The 26,189-nt window shown below is 41.7% G+C and overlaps 1 protein-coding gene across 1 annotated transcript in view; it reads left to right on the forward strand.

The window, feature by feature from the left end:
- The first annotated feature begins 901 nt into the window (after positions 1–901).
- The window catches only part of DSE (dermatan sulfate epimerase), a 32,186-nt gene continuing 6,898 nt past the window's right edge, over positions 902–26,189 (forward strand). The window contains exons 1-3 of the mRNA XM_065401512.1: positions 902–1,332; positions 21,217–21,470; positions 24,265–24,504. Coding sequence (XP_065257584.1) covers positions 917–1,332; positions 21,217–21,470; positions 24,265–24,504 — 910 coding nt within the window. The 5' untranslated portion in view covers positions 902–916. The remainder of the gene's footprint in view (positions 1,333–21,216; positions 21,471–24,264; positions 24,505–26,189) is intronic.

The following is a 26,189-nucleotide window of genomic DNA, read 5'->3' on the forward strand; positions in this document are numbered from 1 at the left end:
CCTAGCCTTGATTTGTCTGAGACCTGGAGCTAGAGAGCTAGTAATTTTCAAAAAGTAACTACCTATATTTAAATACATTTAACCTCTGTATAGATTTGTCATTTAAACACATTGTAAGACAGCCATTTATTTAGGAAAATGTGCTTTTGTTCAGCTTTGCTTCTTTCGTGTCTGGTAATAAATCTCCACATGCAAAATGGAAGGCCCTTTAAAATTATAAGAAGAAAAAAACTCCACACACCCTATGGGCCATTTATCTCATGTGCTTTGCCAGGACTCTGCTGTTTGCTTGCTTTTTTCTTTTTTAAATGAAGACGTGTCAGAACCAGAGGCCTTATACACAGTATAAAATGACCCCAGCACAAACCTCTTGCATTCCAAAATCTTTACTCCACAGCTGGTAACATCAGCCAATCCAGCACTCAGTCTTGGCTGCTGTTAACATAATCTCTGCTGCTCTTTCCCTCCCCCACCTTAGCTAGCACAGTCAGTGATGTTTTACATTAGACACAGTCATAATTATTCTGATTCTTAGGAAGTCTTCAGTTTAAGCTCTATATTGAGTTGTATCTGTCTGTGTATTATACCATCCTCATCACTCCGGAATCTGAGTAAAGGTGTGTTTGTGGGAAAGAGCCTTTCTTTCCAAAAATGTAGCTTCCCTGATTTTAAAGTTGGTTGCTCAGAATGGGTTTTATCTGAAGTATCAATGTAAAAATGATTTAAAAGCCACCTGTACAGCACACATATTTTCTTATAATTCTAGACTGAATCAGATTTCTTGTGAAATATGCTGTGATGGCAACTGTTGTCCAATGAATTGTGTCTAATGGCCCCTTTTCACTCTTGTTTGTCATCCCTAGGATATTTTAAAGATGGTTTGGCTGCCATTGAGACTTGGAGATCTGATGCCACAATGAGGACTCACACACGGGGGGCTCCCAGCGTGTTTTTCATACATGTGGTTTGCTTTGCTTTGGCCTCCAGCACCGATGAGAACCCAAGTGCTGTGATTCCTTTTGTCAATGCCAACTACGACAGCTACCCCATGCTGTACTTTTCTAAAGGAGAGGTGGAGGATTTGCGGATCAAGGCTGCCACTACGCATCAGCACATTGCAGCTCGTCTGACTGAGGCAGTTCAGACCATGCTGTCCAGTCCCCTGGAGTATCTTCCTCCCTGGGATCCCAAGGAGTTCAGTGCTCGGTGGAATGAAATTTATGGCAACAATCTGGGTGCCCTGGCAATGTTCTGTATGCTCTACCCCAAGAATATCGAAGCCATAAACATGGCCAAGGATTACATGGAAAGGATGGCGGCTCAGCCTAGTTGGTAGATTTTTGTCTTTTTGTTCTTACTGCGTAAACTCTGCTTGGAATTGAATGAGTGAAGGAATGTGTGAGAGTATGTTAGTATAAGGTACTGACTTTTATATTTAACTTGATATGCTTGCCTGTTCTGAATATGCCAAATCATAATTCAGTTGTCTGTATACTTAGTTTGATAAATAATATTGAGAATTAATTTGCCCTCTGTTAGAAATGGTGCACCAGCCACTCTTTAATCTTCATTGAGCATTATCTGTTATGAATAATTCTAATTGTGACAGAATCATCAGTTTACAATCCTGGAGTGACCTCCTGGCTCCATTGAAGTCAATGGGGGAATTCCCACTTACTGCAGTGGGGCCAGGATTTCACTCCAGGTTGGGTGGTTTTTTATCTTTGCCAGGCATGAAGGGCTGATCCACACTACACTGATAGGTCGAGGTAAGACAGCTTACATCAACCTGCTTATGTCAGTGTCTACACTACAGCCTTCCTCCCACCAAAGAAAGTGCCCTACTAAACTGACATCATAACTCCACCTCCATGAGAGGTGTAAGGCTTATGTCAGTGTAGTTAGGGCAAAACAGTGGCTGTGTAGACACTGCAGTTACTGTTGTTGTCCTCTGTCTTGTCAATTTCATGGCAGGAGCTGTGAAATTGACAAGAAAGCTGGGCAGCCCCCTCCCCCCCCCCCAAAAGAGCTGTGGGGCTGGACCCTGCTCCTGGCTGGGACCCAGGACAAGAATGGACCCCGCTCTCCCAGCAGGGATCTGGCTGGACCCCGCTCCCAGCTGAAATTGACATGGCTGCCTGGCTCCTGGTAGGGAGTGGGTGGGGGGGGGGGGCAAGACCCTGCTCCCCAGGGGTGATAAGCCTTGGGCTGCTTCCCCCCACCTCCTGGCAGGGAATGGGGAAGCGAGAAGCTCTGGGCGGCTTCCCCCCTCCCACTTATGGTGGGAAATGGGGAAGCAAGAAGCCCTGGGCAGCTTCCCTCCTGCTCCTTACTGCAGTGGCTGTAAGTCAACCTAATATAGGTCGACTTATGTTTCTAGTATAGACATACCGTAAGATAGAAAAAAGATTACTTTCAGTGTATGTAAGGGTGTCAGATTCTGGCCTTTAGGAAATATTAATGTATGTGCTGCCACTTACATGGTTTAAAAAAAGAGTCTCACTAATAGTATCTCTCTCTTATAAGGTGGTAAAACTTCTTACCTTCCTAGCAGGGTTCTCCCGGTACGGGAAGTGCGAGATGATATTCTTCATCTGTAAGATTTAATACTCTATATAGATGTCTTTTCCAGTGTTTAATTTCAAATTTCGTAACATTGACTTAAATAAAAACAATGAGGAGTCCGGTGGCACCTTAAAGACTAACAGATTTATTTGGGCATAAGCTTTCGTTGGTAAAAAACCCACTTCTTCAGTTGACTTAAATCAAATTTGTCATTCAGAATGACACGTGGCATTTGCTTTCTTGATTAAATACTGTATGAAATGTCTAATTTGTCAAAGCTTTTCAGTCCTGATTTGCAGCACCGATTTGACATACTGTTCTTGAACCCGTCTTGTACACATCAGATTTTCAATTAATGAGGCATCGTGAAAAGATAATGTGTCTCTTGAAGAAACTTTGGTTTTGTTTGTTTGCCTGGTCTTGTTTTCCCTTTGAAATTCATTTATCTTTCCTATTCTGGGGTTTTTATGTTTTGAGTGGTATTTATGTTTGAGCAACTGTTCTATGAATATAGAGTTAAAGGTAGTGCATTCTTCTGTTGCTTGTTTTCTTTTCATTAATATCTGCAGCATTCATTCATCCCAGGCCTAGGGAAAGGACAAATAGGCAAATGCATACCCCTTTGTAACAGCGAGTGATGGTGGTTGCTAAACTACTAATGGTTGGGACAGCCAGATTAGCCAAACCCTGCTGAGGGCCAAGATGCTGCAGGTTAGCAAATGAGAACCTGGGACAAAGGAAACAGGATTGAAAGAAACAAACCTGCAGAAACATCAGGAGAAAGAGAGCTAGCCAGGGAAGATCTTGGTCTGAGTTGGCTAATGAACCCCATGTTATTGTGAGCTACATTGCTTATGCTGTAGGTTATAGTAGTTTTCGTGCCCACCTTTTCGTTTGGTCTCTTTCCCCAAGGTGGGGGAGGGGACTAAATCATTCTATTTTCTTTTTAAGCTGTCTGGACTGGAAAATCTTTTTTCTTTATAAGCCAACCCTGCTGCTTGGTCTCTTGACAGTCATCCTACACTCAATATGCAACCTCTGCAGTGTAGAGCAGTTGTTGATTTTCCTGTATTTTAATAGTAAGTGTCACTTTAGATCATGGTTTAACTTTCAGAGGGAAAACGTAATGGATTTACATTGTCTCTTAAACCCTATTTTGTTTTCATACACTGCGCAGCGTTAACATTTGTCTCCCTGTGCCTTCAATAGCAGTGTGTTCTGAGGTCAGTGCTTCCCCTTTTCTTTAATCACTGTTCCTTATAGTTACAAATGACAGACACAGAATAAAAGAAAATGACAAATAAGATTATTCAAGATTAACATAAAAACTATCCGCTAATGCCTCTGAGCCCACACGGAGAAGCATGCAGGATTGGGGCTGTAGCTCTATAAAACTAGGCTTGGCAGAATTCATTAATATCCATCAAAATTCTAATGTTTATTTTTAAGCATTTTTTTCTATTTTTATCTATTTATATTTTCATTTTTGTGGAAAATTAGGCGAGGGGAATGGTCAGACCATAATTCAATGACAGTAGATGTTGAAATTCAGAAAGTGAAAGCTTTAACTGTTGAAACACAGATTGTCAGCATCACATCACAGGTCAAAATACACAACGAAAATGGCTTCTAATCAAATTAATACGTTTTCAAGGAGCGTTTTTCTTACTTTGCCTACATTTTGTACATATTGATTATTATTTTTTTGTTGGTTTGTGCGTCTATGGTGGAATCGACGTTTGTCGACATTTACTGATTAAAAATATAATCCTTCCATGCCCAGATAAAACCCTTGGGAGAGGTGAGATAGAGAAAGAGGTAAATTATATGCAGGAAAAATTCTTCATTGGTTGCTTTTTAATAAAAAGCAGTGACTGTTCCTTATCATTGGCCTGCCCTGACCTAAACCTATTCAGAGTACCAAGCAAGTTATTTTTAATTTTTATTATTTATAAGGAGACTTATTAAGAGTCTGTCACCCTGGAGATGTCCTCTGGGTCTCTCTACAGACTCAAGGTAGTCTCAGGAGGGATTTAGTTTGACTGTGTGAGCCCAGTCCTACCACATGGGTATCCCAGGACTTGAAAGGCAGCAGAACTGCTGTGGTGCTGCTGCATCATGAAGTGAGAGGGTTAAAAAACCCAACAAACCCTATCATGGTGGTCTAGGAACTAGAACAGAACAGAGTGTGAGGGGGGAGTAGGATGCAGAGATTCTGCACTGGCTGGGCGTTGTGGGAGAATGCCACAGAACAGAGGCTTTAGCCACACACCACAAAGGGGATTTTGGGAGAAAGATAGTGGCATGTCAATTAGGTCCCCAAATACATGGATCAACAATTAAAAATCACACAGTTTGACTTTTAAACTTGGGAAAAGATTCCGTTCCCTGACTTCTGTAGCAATTTACTGCACAAAACCCTTTTTCTCAGGCCTTGCACTCCCGGGGAGAGAATTTGGCTCTTGAGCTATTCAAGATGTCCCAGCTTTCACTCTCTCTGCTACCCAGCAAATCATGGAAAGCAAATGCCTTCTTGTTGTGACTTCCCTCTCCAAAGTGAACTTGGGAGCCGTTGGATAGCCACGTATTGCCACAGAGATGCTATGCAGACAACTCTTCAGATTCCAGTGTATTCACAAGATCAACTAAAGCACCACAATGAAGATGACAGTTGACAACTTCACTCCTCTGGCACAAAGGAACTTTGTACAATAAGGGTAAAGCTCATCTGTATGGGAGACAGAGTCTCTCGGGATTGTTCTCGCCACCTTTTACTCCAAGGGCAAGACACATTTCTTTGACTTTGCTTTCTCAAACATAAATACATAGCAGCACATACTCCACTGCACACACTTTTCCCCCCTTGAGAGAGAATGAGAGAACAAACACATGACAGATTTTAGTTACATTGCTTAACATACTATTGGACTACTAGATGGAGCTCAGATACTATGCTGAGGAGCATGGTAGATGAACCCGTACAGAATAGAACAGTGCATGCAGTATCACCGGAATAGAGCTTCAGAAAACCTGGACCCGTCTTGCTATAGAGTTTATTTAAATATACCTAATTTGCCTGGAATTATGGAAGAAAAATATCTTTCTTGTTGATATTAGTACAACCTCACTGATTTAATAAGTGTGAGGGTAGATACATTGTTTCATTTAAAATGCCATTCTGTCATTGACAGGTAGGGTGACCAGATCACCCAAGTGAAATATCGGGACGCGGGGGGGGAGGGCCAAAAAAAAAAAAAAACAACCCTTCCTCCACAAGCGCTGGAGGGAGGTCCAGGAGACGCAGGGGGAGCGCGGGGCCGGGGTGAGTGAGAGTCCGGCCTGGCCCCGAGCAGGCAGGACTCAGTTGGGCGGTAGGGAGAGTAGGGGGGCGGCCCGCGGGGCCAGGCGGTGGCTGTTCTCCCCCCCTGGGCAGCGGGACTCGGGAGCAGCCGCTGCTGCAGCTCCCACTGCTGCGGGGGGAGGAAGCGGCCGATGGCCAAGCTCGGCGGCTGTGGCTGCGGCTCTGGCGCCCGGGCCCGAACCCCCCAAGCCCGGGCCTGCTGCGGGGACCCAGCAGCGCGCACGCTGCGCCCAGCCCCTGGCCAGTCGCGTCTGGGCTGCTGCCCAGCTGGTGCAATCCCACGGCGGCCCCAGGGCGGAGGCATCGGCAGCCCAGGCCCGTTCGTTCCCCTGCGGGACCCGCGCGGGACGGGGGGGCTGGGGCCTGCTGCCCCCACTCCGGGGCCGCCGCGGGATAGCACCAGCTGGGCAGCAGCCCAGACACGACTGGCCAGGGGCTGGGCGCAGTGTGCGCGCTGCTGGGTCCCCGCAGCAGGCCCGGGCTCGGGGGGTTCGGGCCCGGGTGCCAGAGCCGCAGCCGCCGAGCTTGGCCATCGGCCGCTTCCTCCCCCCGCGGCAGTGGGAGCTGCAGCAGCGGCTGCTCCCGAGTCCCGCTGCCCAGGGGGGGAGAACAGCTGCCGCCTGGACCCCGGGCCGCCCCCCTACTCTCCCTACTGCCCGACTGAGTCCTGCCGGCGCTCGGGGCCAGGCCGGACTCTCACTCACCCTGGCCCCGCGCTCCCCCTGCGTCTCCCGGGCCTCCCTCCACAAGCGCTGGAGGGAGGAGGAATGGCGAGCCTGCGGAAGAGGCGGGGATTCGGGGAGGGAGCCAATGGGGGAAGGAGGGGGCAGAGTCGGGGCGGGGGGGGGGGGGGCGAGCACTTCCGGGCTCCGGAGTATTTGCTTGTTTGTCCAGTGTCCCGACCTAACATTGGTCGGGACGCGGGACAAACAAGGAAATATCGAGACAGTCCCGATAAAATCAGGACGTCTGGTCACCCTATTGACAGGATTCATATCAATAGATTGGAATGTTTCAAATCTGGCTTTCTCAAAGTTTTGTTGTTAGCAGCTTGATTTCTTCTGCTGTCTTATCTGGGTTTCGCTTTGATTTCTGTGAAGATGACACTGAATCTAAAAGTGAACACCCTTAATTTTTAAAATTGTAAGTGAAGATTACTTCACGTAAGTGTTTAAGATCTACCATAAAACCAAAACAGGAGTTTTGGTGACTTTGGCCATATTTAAATAAAATAAGTGTGATTCTAAGTGCCACAGGCTTTATTCCAGGTCATGATGGAGTGCACTGAGAGTAAAAAATGTCATTTTAAAATGTCATTCTTGTGTGAATGAGGCTCTTTCCATTGTTTGAATATAATTTACTTTTTCCATAGTATAGTTATGATAAAGTATGAAACTGTTATATAAATTACAGAAAACCTAAGTGTCTACGTGATTTTTTTATTACAGTAATGAATTTATAATATGTAATAAAGAAAAACCTTAATTCAGTTCCCATTCATAAGGTCTAAGCAGAAAGTTTACAACAGGAAATATTGGTAGCATATTACTGACTGCTACCCTGATGAAGGTTATTTTTAAAGTAAACAAAGAACAACTATTAATGGAGAAGCATAGTCAATCATTAAAGAAATAATATGGATGCAGAGGATCCTTTGGAATCTAGTAAGGAAGAAAGAGACAGCACGACAGAAAGGCAGTCTTCCAACAGTTAATCAAAGTATACATTTTAAAAATGCTTGCACTGGGATATTAAGAAGGTAAAGAGACCCCATTTATCCAAATAATTTGTTTGGTTTTCCTGGGATTTGACATGTGAAATTTGTCTGAAATCTCAGGAAAAGTTTGTCCTTTTATTTAAGCCATAGTATGTTGTTTGGGGAGCCTCTTAAAGAAAAGAGGATAATTGTGGAGGTTATAGATGAGCTCCCTGGCATTTTATCTGTCATTAGCTTCTAGAATTTTCCCTAGCAAGAGTGCATTTTTGGCTGACGGGATATGTAATAGTGATTATTTCCATATGCTTGCTAAGCCTGTTCCAGAAATGAGTGATGTAATTAGAGACCCACATCATGTAGACATAAGAGTCTCATCAGGTTTTATATTTTAAAGCATTTCTTTTTAACCCAGCCAACCTTAAAACTGTGCAATCCAATGCCCTTTACTTTCACAAATTCTCTGTCCTTATTACAGTGAGATTGGCCATTCTGAAAGGCAAAATCTATGTAGCAAAGGTCAGAATATTTTTGTCACCGTCCACAGGCCATTTTGTTAATGCAAACATTTCGCCATCACATTGCTTAGCAGGGAGTACAATCTGAAGATAAGTCTTACTTGATGGGCCTTATATGTGAAAGAACTGTAGTCACGCAAATGCGAACTTTCTAACGAAACAGTAGTGAATGAAGCAATGACTAACAAGAGATTATGGTATTGCAAATCTCATCCCTTGTTAACCCTTACCCCATTAGCCTTTTGGGATACCTTGTTCAAAATTATGGAGCCCACCATACTCTTTCCATCAATGTCCAGTTACTGTTCAGTATAGAATTCACATATGCTGAAAAGAGATTGCACCATGACCATAAAGTTTATGGAGGTCTCACAGCAGGACTATCTCCTGGACTCATAAGTAACTGCCATCAGATATATTCAAATAATGGTCAACTGTGTTTTTGTTCATAAGATTGTATAATGGAAACTTCTGTAAGAGAGGCATGGAGGATACAGCAATCATTTAGCCAGTCCATTTCTTAATTTTTAAAAAAAATCTAAAAAAGAGAATCTGGAATTTTGTTAAAAGTAAATTTTATCATAAAGCCAAAGTGTTTCTTCATATATTTGCAACAGACAGCTCAGCTTGGCTCACTAAGAAAGAATGGTTAAACTGAAATTGAGAGTTGACAGTACAGCTCATTTTGTGGCATGTCTGGTATAAACATTTGCTGCAAAGTACCAGAAGGTCTGTTGAAATAATAAAATATATATAATATCTGTTTCTGAAAGGCACTGTACCTCGTTATGGCATTCAACATTGGTAAAACAAGCTTTATAACATATGAACACAGAAGGATTATGAGTAATACTAATGAGAACCACAATTTCCAAACAATTGTTCTTCTAATGAAAGACAAAAATCTGGAATCTCCCTGCATGTGTAGATATAAAAAGAGAAGAGGGTGTTTGAGTGGCATAAAAGTGGTTTTAATGGCAATGGAGGAAGGTGAATGAGAGGGGAATGGAGGAGGCTCACAGATCCAAAAAAGAATGGTCAGAGTGCCCCCTCTCAGACACTCCAAGAGCTACATTATAACCAAATTCTCTTTTGTTTTGAAACATGCTCTAGAAAACTTAAATGCAACTTTCCTTACTAATTTTGCCCTTTACATATGGTCAGTGCTGATTTCCCACCCCCCACGTTTTGAAGTGAGCTGAAGTGAACATGACTCTTAGTACTTCCTTCCTCTTTTCTGTACTAGCACCATCAATAACACCTCTGGGAAGGGCTTGTAACTGCTGCAGCAGAACTAGGAAAAGGAGCATGGGCACATCTTTTTTCCCAGGACCCACAGAAATAGTAATGTGCAATTTTTGTAGATCTTTTTTATTTTCTCAGAAGCCACTCCAGCAAACTACTGAGCACCCTCTGAGAGGTGCTGAAAATTCTCACACTCCATTGTCTACGTTGAGAGTTAAAGGTATTCAGCACTTTGCAGGATTTACTCCTTGAGTTATGGAATGTGATTTCTTTAAATTAAACACCAAAGGACACTTGCTACCAAGATATAGAAATATTTAAGATCAGCCAAATTTGGGGGATTTATTGATATGTCCCTATTCAGTTTTACATTGGGTGTATTAACATGACAAGGGGTAATTTATTAGAGGCCTGATCTGAAGCCTATCAAAATAAATATCTTTTCATACAATTCAACGGATTTTGGAATGCCTGTGAAAATTAATAATTCAGGGATTAATGCAAACACTGGTAGGTTTTTTTTAGTTTGGTCTTCTCTTGCATAGATAACCCAGGTCCAACCCTTCTTTCTAACCCCTGTCCCTCTTTCCCTTCTTGTACTGTAAGAGCATTCCTCAGATACCTCCCGAGTCACACAAGTCCTTGGGAACTTCTGGAGACATCACAATGTCTAGATAATACCCATTATGTTTTGTCTTAGTTTTCAGAAGAATGATGTTGACAATAAGATACTATGAGACATCTTGTGAAGCCCTAGTTTCAAAAACAGAAGTGCACTGCATGAAGATTATTCAGTAAATCTTTTCTAAAAGTTTCCTCTTGATAGTGCCTTAACTAATTACATCAATGGGAGAGCTGTATATGACTGTGAAAGAATAAGTATTTCTAAATTAGAGCAAATGCATCAAAATGTTTGAAGGGTATAAAATAATTCCATAGCAATTCAGGTTAGGAGTTGTTTTTAATCTACTTTTTCTCTGCTAATATTCCTTAGTGCTGCTAAATTTTGGCCTCACTACAGATTACAGAAAATGATGGAGAGACTAAAGAAAACAGTTTCTGAAAAGAGAAATGATGGCTTAAGGGAACAGAAGCCAACTAAATATGAAAAAAAGTTGGTAGCCTAATAAAGAGGAAGTAGTGTTTAGTAATACATTAGTTGGCACACTTTGTCCTTGAGTGAATTTGAGGCCCCATAATGGTGTTTACTGGGCACTGGAAACGCTGTCAAGAAATGAAGCAGAGACCTTCTTGACTACTCATGGTCACTTAAGATCTCATGGGACTTTTCACAAGAGTAAGAATATTAATGCCAGTGTCCTACCCACTCTAATTAAGTTATGTCTATCTAAAACTTCCTCTAATGTTTTAAGTGGATATGGAATCCATCTTCACTACTTCCCTTAAAGAGCCAACCTCTGTTTACTCCTATGGAATCCAGTTTATTAAATTGTGCTGCATGGATATAACCGATGGTTCAATTTATGTCAGTACTCACAAGGGGAGTACAGGTATGGGCTCTAACTTTTTACCTTATGGGTTATTGATTCTTAGAAGTTGTCAAATCCAAAATAGATGCCATCTTGCACCAAGCCAGAATCTTGAAAAGCATCTTAGAAGCAAGTTGCTTCAAGCAACACTACTTATATAAGATTGTCAGTATTTTCCTTCAGTTTTACAGGTAGGAGCCAAATAAAAAAGTTGATTGTGTCAACTTCTCTTTGTTTAAAATAATGCAACAAAGATTTGTTATAAACTGAAAATAAAGAGCTTTATGTTAGATAATCGAACAATATTATAAATTCTTTCTTCCTATAAAGTTTGGCAAGCTTCCAATAGGTGCCTCTTCTAAATGATATGCATTTTTGTACTACAGTATCATTTACCATATGTAAACCATAAGTATATATATATTTTCATTTGTCTCTATTTATAAGGATACATTTAAGGTCTATGAATGAAAGCTGTTCCTGAGTCTGTTCAACAAATTCAAGTAATCCTTCCTTCCTAATTGCATGGACTCTAGTATATTTTGGATACATATCTTGCCTTATCCAAAGTTTACAAAGAATTTACTGTAATAGTGGTAACTCCTTAGAATAAGTTTCAGCGTTTGCATGATCTCCTTCATGTTTTCCTTCTGTTGCCATCTCTAAAAAATGTCTATTCTCCTTTCTTTGGGAAGTGTAAAGTAAGTCCTAATTGCATGGTAGATTCTGGAGCAGCAAGAGTAGTTCTAAGAGATGTCTCTTCCTTCTGAGTTTTTCTGTTAAGCCTTCTCCCAAGCAAAAACTGTGGACAACTCTGTTTAGCCAAATACTCAGTAAGATTATGGTCACTAAGTGGTTCGTCCTGCTTGCTGTCACTTTTTATTCATGGCAAGATGATAGAGTTGTGTTATCCAGGGATATCCCCTCTCAGGGATATTTTTAACCTCTCTCTGAAGATAAAAATACATCCAATATTTCTTCTTTAATATTTTAGTGTTAGGTGGTAGATTGACAGCCCAAGAAACAAAATCTATTTATCCACAGAACAGGTGCAGCGCAGACAAGTAATTACAACTTTCCCCATTCTTAACCAGCAGTGTGTTTTCCAAATCATAGAATCATAGGACTGGAAGGGACCTCGAGAGGTCACCTAGTCCAGTCCCCTGCACTCATGGCAGGACTAAGTATTATCTGGACCATTACTGAATGGTATTTGTCTAATCTGCTCTTAAAAATCTCCAATGATGGAGGTTTCACAACCTCCATAGGCAATTTATTCCAGTGTTTAACCACCCTGAAAGTTAGGAAGTTTTTCCTAATTCTAACCTAAGCTGCCCTTGCTGCAATTTAAGCTCATTGCTTCTTGTCCTATCCTCATAGGTTGAGAAGAACAATTCTTCTCCCTCCTCCTTGTAACAACCTTTTATGTACTTGAAAACTGTTATCATGTCCCCTCTCAGTCTTCTCTTTTCCAGACTAAACAAACCCAGTTTTTTCAATCTTCCCTCATAAGTCATGTTTTCTAGACCTTTAATCATTTTTGTTGCTCTTTTCTGGACTTTCTCCAATTTCTCCTCATCTTTCCTGAAATGTGGCGCCCAGAACTGGACACAATACTCTAGTTGAGGCCTAATCATTGCAGAGTAGAGTGGAAGAATTACTTCTTGTGTCTTGCTTACAACACGCCTGCTAATACATCCCAGAATTATGTTTACTTTTTTTGCAACAGTGTTACACTGTTGACTCATTTAGCTTGTGGTGCACTATGACTCCCAGATCCCTTTCCGCAGTACTCCTTCCTAGGCAGTCATTTCCCATTTTGTATGTGTGCAACTGATTGTTCCTTCCTAAGTGGAGTACTTTGCATTTGTCCTTATTGAACTTCATCCTATTTACTTCAGACCATTTCTCCAGTTTGTCCAGATCATTTTGAATTTTAAACCTATCCTCCAAAGCACTTGCAACCCCTCCCCGCTTGGTATCGTCCACAAATTTTATAAGTGTACTCTCTATGCCATTATCTAGATCATTGATGAAGATATTGAACAGAACCGGACCCAGAACCAATTCCTGCGGGACCCCACTCGTTATGCCCTTCCAGCATGACTGTGAACCACTGATAACTACTCTCTGGGAATGGTTTTCCAACCAGTTATGCACCCACCTTATAGTAGCTCCATCTAGGTTGCATTTCCCTAGATGGAGCCCGAACCCCTCCCGCACCCCAACTCCCTTCCCTAAGCCCCCTGCCTGCACCTTGCACCCCTCCTGCACCCCAACCCCCTGCCCTGAGCTCCCTGCTGCGCACTGCACCCCTGCCCTGAGCCCTCTGCCGCACCCAGCACCCCTCCTGCATCCCAACCCCCTGCCCTGAGGCAGTAACATGTGATGATATTCTCTGACATGCTAGGGTTCCACTGGAACCTTGTCACTTGAAAGGAATGATATATCTGCCAATGATGATATACCTGTGAATATTCATTGTAGCTCTTGCCATAACAGCAATGAAGTGATTAAAGTGTACGGGAGATGACAGGGAGCAATTTGCTAACCTTTTAAAATAAAACCCTTCTACTGTGCCCACCACAATTACCTGGAATGGACATCACCATCCTCCATTATCCTGTTTTTATGGTTGACTACTTAGAATGGGATGCCGACCTCTTTAAATGTCTCTAACTATAAATAACCCTTCTCCCCCACAGGCCCCAAAAAGTCAGATACAAATTCACTTTTAAATGAGTAGATCATGAACCCTGACCTCCAGATATATCATCACAAATATTTGTGCATTCATTTCTACAGTATGTCAGCAGCAACTCCCTTGGTGCATTCCTTTAGGAGCTGGGTGTTCCATCTGGGCAGTGGGCCTGGGGGTTGCAGCTGTCATTTAAGAAATGTGTCACCTGGCTAACAGATTTTTCAGGTTTCAATTTTGCTTAATGTGAGTCACATATTTGTTGAAGTTTCATGAGTATCAGGGCAGGTTTAAATTTCTTGTGCTGCTTTTCTACCTTGCTTTCTATGTTAGAGTCTGTGGGTCAGATCCTCAGGTGGTGTAAATTAGAATAGCTCTATTGAAGTTAATTACATTAATGGAGCTATGCTGATTTACCAGCTAAAAATCTGGCCCATGAAGTACAAGCTTCATCATAAGTATAGAGATTGGCTCTTTTCCATGACTGTTAAAGCGGTGTGTTAAGTTTGATCCTCTTTGATTTGATACTTTCTGTTGGAGACAAGTTAGTGATTCATTTTGTTGTCGGGCAGGTTACTGTTTAGTGGTATTGCAGAATGATTTAGTTTAAGCTTGGGCAGGTACTCTACTGATGTAAAGTTTGTCTTGGGCATGTAGCTACTTATGTCAATGTTGTCTGCTTCAGTTGTAGAATGTAGAGGAGGTTTCTTACAAAGAGAAAGGCAAGGACTTTTATATATCAAAAAGCCAAGTTAAATTCACTGAAAAGGGAGCAAATCTGACCCTCTCCTGGGTAGCTGAAATTCCTTATTTTATTAAAAACCATGTCTGCAATTAACTAACATTCACTCAAAATGTTTTAATATTTGAATTAGTAGTATTCTACACTTGATGCAATGTAATGCACATCGGAAAACATAATCCCAACTATGCATATAAAATGATGGGGTCTAAATTAGCTGTTACCACTCAAGAAAGAGATGTTGGAGTCATTGTGGATAGTTCTCTGAAAACATCCACGCAATGTGCTGCGGCAGTCAAAAAAGCAAACAGAATGTTCAGCATCATTAAGAGAGGGATAGATAATAAGACAGAAAATATCATATTGCCTCTGTATAAATCCATGGTATGCCCACATCTTGAATACTGCATGCAGATGTGGTCGCCCCATCTCAAAAAATATATTGGACCTGGAAAAGGTTCTGAAAAGGGCAACAAAAATGATTAGGGGTATGGAATGGCTGCCATATGAGGAGAGATTAATAAGAGAGGGACTTTTCAGCTTGGAAAAGAGACGACTAAGGGGGGATATGATAGAGGTGTATAAAATCATGACTGGTGTGAAGAAAGTAAATAGGGAAGTGTTATTTACTCCTTCTCATAACACAAGAACTAGGGGTCACCTAATGAAATTAATAGGCAGCAAGTTTAAAACAAACAAAAGGAAATATTTTTTCACACAACGCAAGTCAACCTGTGGAACTCCTTGCCAGAGGATGTGAAAACCAAGACTATAACAGGGTTCAAAAAAGAACTAGATAAATTCATGGAGGATAGGTCCATCAATGCCTATTAGTCAGGATGGGCAGGGATGGTGTCCCTAGCCTCTGTTTGCCAGAACCTGGGAATGGGCGACAGGAGGTGGATCACTCGATGATTACCTGTTTTGTTCTTGGGCACCTGGCATTGGCCACTGTCAGAAGACAGGATACTGGGCTAGATGGACCTTTGGTCTGACCCAGTATGGGCCATTCTTATGTTTCTTATGTTGATTCTAATCTAAAATTACCATAGTAGAACCCAGATACTGTGAACTCAAACAGTACTATTCCATTTATGATGAAGTAAGGCGAAAGATCGCCAAATTATTTAAATTTATTCCAGTATGTAAGCTGTGATTGTTTGTAAAGATACTTCCACTTACAGTGAAGTTGTGTGCTTTGAACTTAGCTCTAAAATGGTTCCATTCTCGTTAATTTTTCACCAGTTGGCCCCTGCCATATTTAAGCTGTTCCAGGATAAGGCACTTACAATGGCACCTCTGTCTCCTGAACACTGACTGAGCTTTGAATGTGCAAAGATCTTGCGAGAACCAAAATAACATGATTTGAAAATGAGGGGTCTCCAAATACTTGTTCAAGGGTCTGTTCACTGATCAGCCATTCATGACACAGAGGTGAAAACTCTGGGATTCAGTATGCAGTTTTCAGAGTGGTAGCCGTGTCATTCTGTATCAGCAAAAACAGACATTACAAAACCTAAACCTAATTTCCCCAATACTAATTTCCCCCTACTGTTACTTACACCTTCTTGTCAACTGTCTGAAATGGGCCACTCTCATTACCACTTCAAAAGTTATTTTTCCTCCCTTGGTATCCTGCTGTCAATTGAATTTTCTCGTTACTGACCTCACACTTGGTAAGGCAACTCACATCTTTTCATGTATTTATACCTACTCCTGTATTTTCCTCTCTATGCAACTGATGAAGTGGATTCTAGCCCACGAAAGCTTATGCCCAAATAAATTTGTTAATCTGTAAGGTGCCACAAGGACTCCTCGTTGTATGCAGTTGTACACCATTGCTGGAAAATGTGTATAGCATTTTCTAGTGTAGACAATGTCTAATAGCTACATGAGGCACCTTCTGTGTTTGATAGAGAAGAATTCGCCTTCTGAGCTCCCACGCTTTGTTGGTGTAAGTTTAATTTTTCATAAAAACATTCTGCACCCAAAATGAATTAATGGGTCTAAATTCTGTCCTGAATTGTACATCATGAGATTCCATCAAAGTCAATGGTATTTCATGGGATTGTAAGTCAGGCAGAATGTAACATTTAAACTACAAAGAAATCTACCTCTTCATTAATAAGAGCACATAGTTCAGAGTCATTTTAATGCAAAAGAAAGATGCAAAAGAAGAAATAGTAAGAAATGTGGGCACTGAGCTGAACTTGACATATAATGGATTAACCAGACTTTCCAAGTTTTGTGGCTCTAAGGAGACAGTAAAAAAAAAAACCCCACCCTGGATGTGTGCAGGCTTGTTCACCTAAGTCAGTTAGCATCTCAGTTAATTTATTTGGAAATGTTTGCTGTTGTCAAATGGAAATAATGAGTTTCTAGGGAAAATGTGTAAAACCTTTGGCTGTAAGGGCTACAGCTCTTCTACACTGAACAACTGCAAACTCCAGTGAGAAACTTTGTTGCACCTGGCAACAAGCCCTGGTTACTAGATTTAGAGTTTGATTTGGCAGAAAATGACAGAAGTTGTTGAGGAACAGAATGTACATGTAAGGATTTGGGAAAGGATAATAATTAAGGCATCATCTTAAAGATAGTCAGCTCCACCACACCTTTAGTTGTCTATCTTTATATTTTAGGAAAGGGATAGAAAATAAGACAGAATATAATTCCATTATATAAATCCATGATGTGCTCACACCTTGAATACTGTGTCCAGTTCTGGTTGCCCCATCTCAAAACAGATATAGTGGAACTGGAAAAGGTTCAGAGAAGGGTAACAGAGATGATCAAGGGTGTGGAGTGGCTTTCATACAAAGAGAGATTTAAAAGCTTAGGCCTGTTCATCATAGAAAAGAGATGACTGGGGGGGGGGGTGTGGATATGATAGAGAGAGGTCTGTAAAATCATGTGTGTGGAAAAAATGAATAGAGAAGTGTTATTTACACTTTCACACAATACAAAAAAAACGGGGTAACCACCCAATGAAATTAATAGCTAGCAGATTTAATAAAAAACAAGAGGAAGTACTTTTTCCACACAATGCACAATCATCCTGTGGAACTCATTGTCATGAGATGTTTTGATGACTAGAGGCATAATTTCGTTCAAAAAAGGACTGGATAAGTTCATGGAGGACAGGTCCATCAGTAGCTGTTAGCCAAGATGATCAGGGATGCAACCCCATTGTCTGGGTCAACCCTAAACCTCTGACTTCCAGAAGCCAGGAGTGGAAGACTGGATCACTCCATAATTGCCCTGTTTTGTACAATCCCTCTGAAGCTCTGGTATAGAGCACTGTCGGAGACAGGATGCTGGGCAAATTGGACCATGGTAGCTTTTATGTTCTTAGTGACTCCACAGTATTAATAAATGAATGAGTGTACAGTCTTCTTTAAACATATTTCATCAGAACTCTAGCATACCTGTTTAGTCTACTATTTATAAAAGTTTAGGTTGAAATTCTGTCCCCACTAAAGTCAATGATAAAACTCCCATTAGCTGCAGTGGGGCCAGGTTTCACCCCTCCTTCCCCCTCCCCCCCCGCCCCGTCAGTGTTCAAAATGTATTTTTATAAATAAAAAACATGTTGTAAGGTGAATGAGTAGAGGTTAAAGAGAACTGAAAGCTGTGCAAGCAGTTGCTTATTTCTCATACCAAGTATTGATATTCAGGATATATTCCTTCAAATGCTGCTCTGCAAAACAAGTCTGAAATGTACATGATCCTATTGATTATGAAATCGTTTGCTCTGCAAATTTTTCCCTGTTTAGATTTAATCCTTTGTTAGGCTTAGCACAATTATTCTTCTTCACACAAGCAAATATTGTCTATCAGATTTTTGAATAATAGCATTATATTCCAGCTATTTCAGCTATTTGTTTGAATTTTGTATTTTTGATTATTCTAAATGTGTAAATTTACTTTCATATCTATAGGCCAAAGTCTCCCTTCCTTACTCTGGCATAGCTCAATTCTATGGCTGCTTGATGGCCTACGTGAAATACAATAGTGGTCTGAATCAACTTCCTGGTGGACAAGGTGTCCATATTTCAAAAACCTCATTCACAGTTGGCACTCTTCTTGGCAGTCTTAACAGAGAGTCCAAGAACTGACTGAGCATGGAGACTTCTGGAAGTGGCCCCTCTAGGTCAGGGATGAGGAATATTGGCAGGTGTGAAGGGGAACACTCACTGCCAATGCTGCTTAGTGGTTGGGCAGGTGTGGCAGGTTGACTTCCTCACAGGCATTCCCTTTCTCCACTACTGCTCCACCCTGCAGTGATCTGTCCTTTCAGTGACTCAGCCCTTCGCCCAGGTCATATTTTCAAGTCCACCCCTTTCGGGGTATATAAAAAAAGAGTTCAATAATGGGTAGGTCTTCAGGACCAAATGAAGGATTTAGGGTTTCCCCTTTGGCTCAGGGTCTTGTGGTCCAGAACTTTCTATCTTCAGGGTCTTCCCCCAACTAAGTTCCCCACCAAGGGTAGATTCCTGCAATGATCCCTCTTTAGGGGGTGGTCAGGAAGCCCAGTCCCACCCCCTCCACCAGGCTCCAAATTAAAGCCCAATGGTAGGCACTTAAGTTCTGCACCATGGGGTGTTGTGAAGCTCTTTCTCTGGATCACTTCCTACTAGTCCCCTCTCTTCCCACAGGGTAAAGTAAAGGATTGAACATAAAGATAAAGTTCCTGACCCTCAGAGAATCATTGATCTCTTTGCAGACTTGGTTAGGCCACCATAGCCAGGTCTCAGGCAGCAAGAGCTCCTGAGGAGTTCCTTCCCAGGAGCTGAAAGTGCAAGTCAGCTCACTTGCACTGTCTGCCTGCTAGTGAGCTACTTTGCTTCCCTTTTTAATCTCCTCCTCCAGTAGGGTTGCCAACTTTCTGATTGCAGAAAACCGAACACCCTTGCCGTGCCCGCTGCCCCGCGCTTTCCCCAAAGCCATGCCCTTCTCCAAGGCCCCGGCCCTACTCACTCCATCCCCTCCTCCCTCCCTCCCTCCCTCGCTCACTCTCTCCCACCCTCATTCACTTGCTCATTTTCACTGGCCTGTGGCAAGGGGTTTGGGTGCAGAAGGGGGTGAGGGCTCCGGTTGGGGGTGTGGGCTCTGAGGTGGGGCCGGGATGAGAGGTGTGGGATGCAGGAGGGGGCTCCAGGCTGAGGGGTGGGGCCGACGGGTTTGGAATGCAGGAGAGGATGCGGGATCCTGGAGGGAGTTAGGGTGCAGGAGAGGGCTCAGGGCTGGGGCAGGGGTTGGGGTGCGGGCTCACTTACCTTACCTCAGGCGGCTCCCGGAAGCAGCCGGTATGTCCCTGCAGCCCCTAGGCAGAGGCGCAGCCAGGCGGCTCTGCGCACTGTCCATGCCCGCAGGCCCTGCCACTGCAGCTCCCATTGGCCACAGTTCCCGGCCAATGGGAGCTACGGAGCCAGTGCTCATGGTGAGGGCAGCACACGGAGCCTCCCTGGCTGCATTTTGGGCTGTATTAGTAGGAGCATTGCCAGCAGATCGAGGGAAGTGATTATTCCCCTCTGTTCGGCACTGGTGAGGCCACACCTGGAGTATTGCGTCCAGTTTTGGTCCCCCCACTACAGAAGGGATGTGGACAAATTGGAGAGTCCAGCGGAGGGCAACGAAATCAGGAGACTTATGAGGAGAGGCTGAGGGAATGGGGCTTGTTTAGTCTGCAGAAGAGAAGAGTAAGGGGGGATTTGATAGCAGCCTTCAACTACCTGAAGGGGGGTTCCAAAGAGGATGGAGCTAGGCTGTTCTCAGTAGTAGCAGATGACAGAACAAGGAGCAATGGTCTCAAGTTGCAGTGGGGGAGATCTAGGTTGGATATTAGGAAAAACTATTTCAGTAGGAGGGTGGTGAAGCACTGGAATGGGTTACCTAGGGAGGTGGTGTAATCTCCATCCTTAGAGGTTTTTAAGGCCCGGCTTGACAAATCCCTGGCTGGGATGATTTAGTTGGGGTTGGTCCTGCTTTGAGCAGGGGGTTGGACTAGATGACCTCCTGAGGTCTCTTCCAACCCTAATCTTCTATGATTCTATGCCTGGCAATCCTATCATCCAGCTTCTGCAGGCTTTGCAGGTGCAGCAAGATGGGGCCGCCTGGGCCCAGAGAAGCTCTTAATCCCTTCCTTTCCAGTGTGGGGTTTGTATTCCCCATCACAGCAGGTCAGTGTAGAGTAGTTTGCACTGTTGCTGCCCATGCAATACTTGCTCTGGAAAGATATATTGTGCTATCATAGAAGACTCCAAAAGGCCACCACGCAGATACTTTTCACCAGCATTAAATTCACTTAAAAATAAAAGATTGTAACAAACATTGAGAAGAATATTAAGTTTATGTTATTACTTTCAGATTAGAGGTCATCCTTGACATTTACCAGTTTTACCTCAGATAAATGGATATTACCTCAATGTGTGTAATATTACCTAATTTTCCACATATCTACTCCTGCAGCAAAACCTAGAACATTGCAGATACTGAGGTAAAGATATCCATTTATCTATGGAAAAGGAATTCATTTATCTGACACAACTAATGAGCTTTTAAGGATGACTACTGTATCTATTTAGAAACAAGTGAAATGTTCCAGAGAGAGTTAATAGATAGCATGTTCTGTGTGTTAGGAACATACATCGTAGGACTGGAAGTGACCATCTGTGTTATTAAGTCCAGTCCCCTAGTATTTCAGGCAATAAAACCCCATTCATAAATTTATCAAGCTTCATTTTTAAACTAGTTAGGTTGTTTCCTGTTGGAAGGCTGTTGAACTCTTTGCATTAATTTCAAAGATATTGAGTTACTTACACATCAAAGCCTGGTGACTAATCTTTGGAACTCAATTTATTAATTGATCTTTCTTCTTTGACAGGTTAGTGAAGGATGCTCCATGGGATGAGGTCCCTCTTGCTCACTCTTTGGTTGCTTTTGCCACTGCTTATGACTTCTTGTACAACTACCTTAGCAAGACTGAACAGGAAAGATTTCTTGAGGTGATTGCCAATGCCTCAGGATATATGTATGAAACATCATACAGGCGTGGATGGGGTTTCCAGTACCTACATAACCATCAGCCTACCAACTGCATGGCCCTGCTGGCAGGAAGCCTGGTTTTGATGAATCAAGGTATGCACTAATCAAAAGAGACATTCTTTTTAAAGTATGTGAGTCATGTTTGTAAGTTATGAATAAAGTCTCAGGAACTGATACAAGTATGTATTCTATGTTGTACATGTTAGCGCTCAACCTCTAATTCAGCCATGTGTAAAGATGTGCAAGTTATGTATCAGCTAAAGCACAGCTATATTCAGCATCTTTTTTTTATTGTTGATTATACTTATAACTCTACAGGTTATATATATAAATGGATATATATAAAATCAGTTATACAAGGTAACTGATTGTTGTAAAGGTGAAGATCAATAATTGTCAAATCACCACTTGTAGGTATTAAACAAATTGTACATAATGTGACCACCCCAGGCATCTAAGTGTAGGCTCTTCAAGTCTTTCTAATTCAGGCCAAGTGCATAGATTAGAAATTCCTTGGGGTGGGGGCCATCTTTTTGTTAAGCATTTGTACTATGCCTGCAACTGATCACTGATTAGGGTACCTTACCCTCCCTACAGTAGTAAATAGCAATAGTAATATACCTAAGTTTTTTTTTTTCACTCTGATATATGAAGTCTGGAAGTTGGCTTTATCTAAGTAGGATCCCTAAATGTTTACCCGTTCCTCATAATCTAATCTTTCCCCTTTCTGGTAGCTGAGGGTGGTCCCCGCTTTCTCTGAGAGTAAAGAGCAGTAACTATGGTTTGCATCCAACAAGGTTGGCATCATGAATCTATCAGAATTTGCAGTTTGGGTTGAACACTTGATGTGAGCATGTGGCTACCTTCATCTACTTTTAGCAACTTCCAATTCTTTTAGGAATTGGTAACATGAAACAAATATTACTTTTGAGTTAAAATCTGTCCTAGATAGTGACTAAAATTAGCATTCAGGGAGAATTTTGATTTCTATAGTTTATATATGGAAGTTTCCAAAAAGTAAAAAAAAAAATTGTATTGTAGGATTGCAGTATAGTTTTAGATTGTCTTTCTAGCAATACAATGCTGTTTAAAAATGTATTCTCTTTTAGCATACGATAGAGCAAACAAATAGGTGAGGTAAAACATATAATTATATAAAACTAATTTATTTTAATATTATGACTTTATACAATGTGAATAACATACCATATGTAAGGAGTATTACAGTTTCGTCTAGAGGTCCCAATTAAGATCAAGATCCCATTGTGCTAGGCATTGTACAAACACCTTGTGTTGAGTCCTGCTCCAAACAGCATACAGTCCTAATAGACAAAATAGACAAAGAAAGCATTATTATCTCCATTGTATAGATGGGAGGGATTGCCGCACAGAGAGATTAAATGGCTTGCCCAAGGTCACACATGATGATTGTGGCAGAGCTGATAATTGAGCCCAGTTCCAGATGCAGTCTAAGTATTCAATAAATTATGATCTTCTGAGTTAAAATAAGAACTCAGGTTGTTTTGAAAAATATTTGGATAACCAATAGGCTGGTACATAATGTTCTCTAAAGGAAAACACTAATTAATTCCCTTTTCACATTTGGCTAGAGATGGTATTAAATAGCCTACTTGTTCCTTCTTATACACTGATGTGTAATAGATTGATGGGATGGAATAGTTGTAAACCAAGTAATAGCCACCTACTGTATGTTTCAGGATGATAAATGGACTGCCACTACTGAACCATGAGATGATAATACTCCCTAGTGTGATATTTTAGATCAACAGTAAGGGTACACATTAGAAATGCTAAAGAAGTATTAACAACCAAAATATTTATTGTGGCTTTTATGTCACAGCACATAGTAAGGGTCATGTGCATCACTATAATGGAGGCATTATGTGTGTTAGGATGGCACAATTTCTCTAAGATCATTGAAGGGAGTTCTCACAGAGCAGTCACTAATGCACCTTTTAGTATGGTATAGTATGTGCCAGCTTCCCGCATCAGCTGATCTCTGCTAGATGATGCAGAAATGAGTGGTGCTCCACGTCCACGTATCTTGCTCTCTTTGGAGACTCTACTGCTGCCACTGATAGTCTCTCAATATTTGTGTCTGGGTGCACATTTTGGCTAGCTCATGGGCAGATGGCACCAAGTGGGGGTTTCCTTCACCTTCTCCCCACTTGTTGAACAAGCCAAAAGGGACCAGAATGGTAAGACCTCTGATAATCTTTTCTTGAGAAGAAATCTGTACATGTTTAGATAGTACAGTATTCTAAAAATGTACATAGTATGTAATATCATTTAATTGCACTTTAAGTTTAAACTTCTTGATTAAGTATTCTTATTGTTAATTGTCATTCGCATCTGTTAAGCACCCACCCATTGGTGTGTGCGTTTTTTGAATGTTTCACTTGTGGCAACCATATTGCTAAAAAATAAATGACTCAGATAATTCCATTATTGGAGCCCTCTGGTGGAGATAATAGATTTGTTTGCATTCTGTTTTAATTTCAAATGCATGATCCCATGTGGCAAGAGATGATTCTCACTATGTGAGTGTATTGAGCATAATAGAGACATCTTTCTTTGAAAATACAAGGTGTGCTTCCTTTATTTGTGTCCCTGGTTAATAACAATTAGGTGTTGGCAGATTTTCTTCACTAAATTAAGCTTGAACTCCTTTGTTCATCAAAAATTAAAATCTGCATGTAATCAGTTTTATCCTCACCCTACAACTGCAAGGAGATGGCAGACTAAGGTCATATTTTAGGACTGCAGAGGTCATACTTTGGAGTACCCCTGTTTTAAAAAAATCATATGCTGTAGGCACAGTACGTTATAAAGTTGTTTCAGCTTTATCCACATCTTCCTCTTTCAGGCTATCTTCAGGAAGCGTACTTGTGGACTAAGCAAGTGCTGTCAATCATGGAAAAGTCTATAGTCCTGCTGCGAGAAGTTACAGATGGATCCCTCTATGAAGGAGTGGCTTATGGCAGCTACACCACCAGATCTCTCTTTCAGTACATGTTTCTTGTCCAAAGGCACTTTGACATCAACCACTTCAATCACCCGTGGCTTAAAGAGCACTTTGCATTTATGTATAGAACTGTCCTGCCAGGTAGGTAGCTTGGATTGATAAAGGAACATCTGCTAATTTCTAAATCAACTACAAGTTTCACAGTTAAAGTACAATTTTATATAGCTCAAATAGTGCAGCATTCTGTATGTTTTTATATACCTGCATGAAAATGACACTATTGTTGTCTATTAAGTGCTTGCCCTTAGTATTGGTCAAAAAATAAGAAAATTATTTTATGAAAAAGTTTAACATTTCAAAGTTGCTTCTATCTTTGAAATGGACCCATTTTCTGTTTTGGCTTTTTTATGTGTGTGAATTTTGTCTTGATATTTTTTCTGGAAATTTTATTAGAATCGTTTTCAAAATTGTTACTGAAAATTTTCTCTTACCAAAAATCATTGCATTGAAAACTGAGGGTTTTTTGGAATAGAAAAAATTGATAGGCATTTTTACAAAAATTGAAAAAGTTTTTATAACATCAATTTTTCCCCAAGAAGTTTCATTTAAAGAAAAAGCAATTTTGACTAAAATATTTTTCATGTGAAAAATATTAACTAGCTCTATTGGTAGGGTTCTCAGTGCAGTCCAAGGAGACATGGGCCAAATTGTTCCAATGTGAGTGCCTAAGGTTATACAGATATATAACTATTTAGGCACCAGTGATGGGGCCTGCATTTCGGCTTGTGTCATTGTGGCATAGAACTACTATCAGAGTTAGGTAGTGGAAAGGAAAGCTACCCCTGCTGGCTGAAATTTTGGGAAGGTTAAATGGAGAGAGATGTCCCTCAGATACATGAAAGAGAAGTTTGTTTTTCTGTGGAAAAGTACCAGGAGAAGAAAATTATTAGGATTGATGGGCAAAAGAGTAACTACCTTCAGGATCTCTATTAAGTCATACATCATTTGCTTCCTATGCTCTATCCAGTTCTTTGTTTTCTGTTCAGTGTATATATTATCTGGTATACATAGTATGACCATCGGTTTCTGTCTTTGAGGTATTCCGTGTGTTCTAGTGGTAAACTGTATTGCTATTTAACATCCAAAATACAGGACTTATAATATCCTTTGGGTAGGTCATGTCTTCTTCTGTTTCATACAGCACAGTGGGCAATGACTATGTTCAGTAAATAATAAGTAATACACCTCTACCCCGATATAACGCTGTCCTCGGGAGCCAAAAAATCTTACCGCGTTATAGGTGAAACCACATTATATCGAACTTGCTTTGATCCGCCGGAGTGCGCAGCCCCGCCCCCCCCGGAGCACTGCTTTACCGTGTTATATCCGAATTCGTGTTATATCGGGTCGCCTTATATCGGGGTAGAGGTGTAGTTACTAGCTTTTAATTTAGTAGATATCAAAGAACTGTGCAAAGGAAGGTCATCATTATCCCCATTTTAGTGAGGAACAGAGATGCAAAGTGACATGCCCGACGTCACCCCACAAATTAGTGGCAGAGCTGGGAGTGGAACTCAGGTCTCCTGAGTCCCAATCCTCTCTGTGCACTAGGCCATGTTACCTCCTCTTTTAGTTTCTGTTAAGTTCTGTGTTTACTGCTGTATGCAGGGCCGGCTCCAGGCACCAGCCCACCAAGCATGTGTTTGGGGTGGCACCTGGAGGGGGGCGGCGCGGCGCTCCGGCCGCCGGGGAGAGCGGGGCCACAGCCGGGCTCGCCGCCCTGCCCCCTGCGCTCTGGCCGCCGGGGGGAGAGCGGAGCCCCGGCT

This window comes from Emys orbicularis, chromosome 3 (assembly GCF_028017835.1).
Source record: "Emys orbicularis isolate rEmyOrb1 chromosome 3, rEmyOrb1.hap1, whole genome shotgun sequence".
NCBI lineage: Eukaryota > Metazoa > Chordata > Testudines > Emydidae > Emys > Emys orbicularis.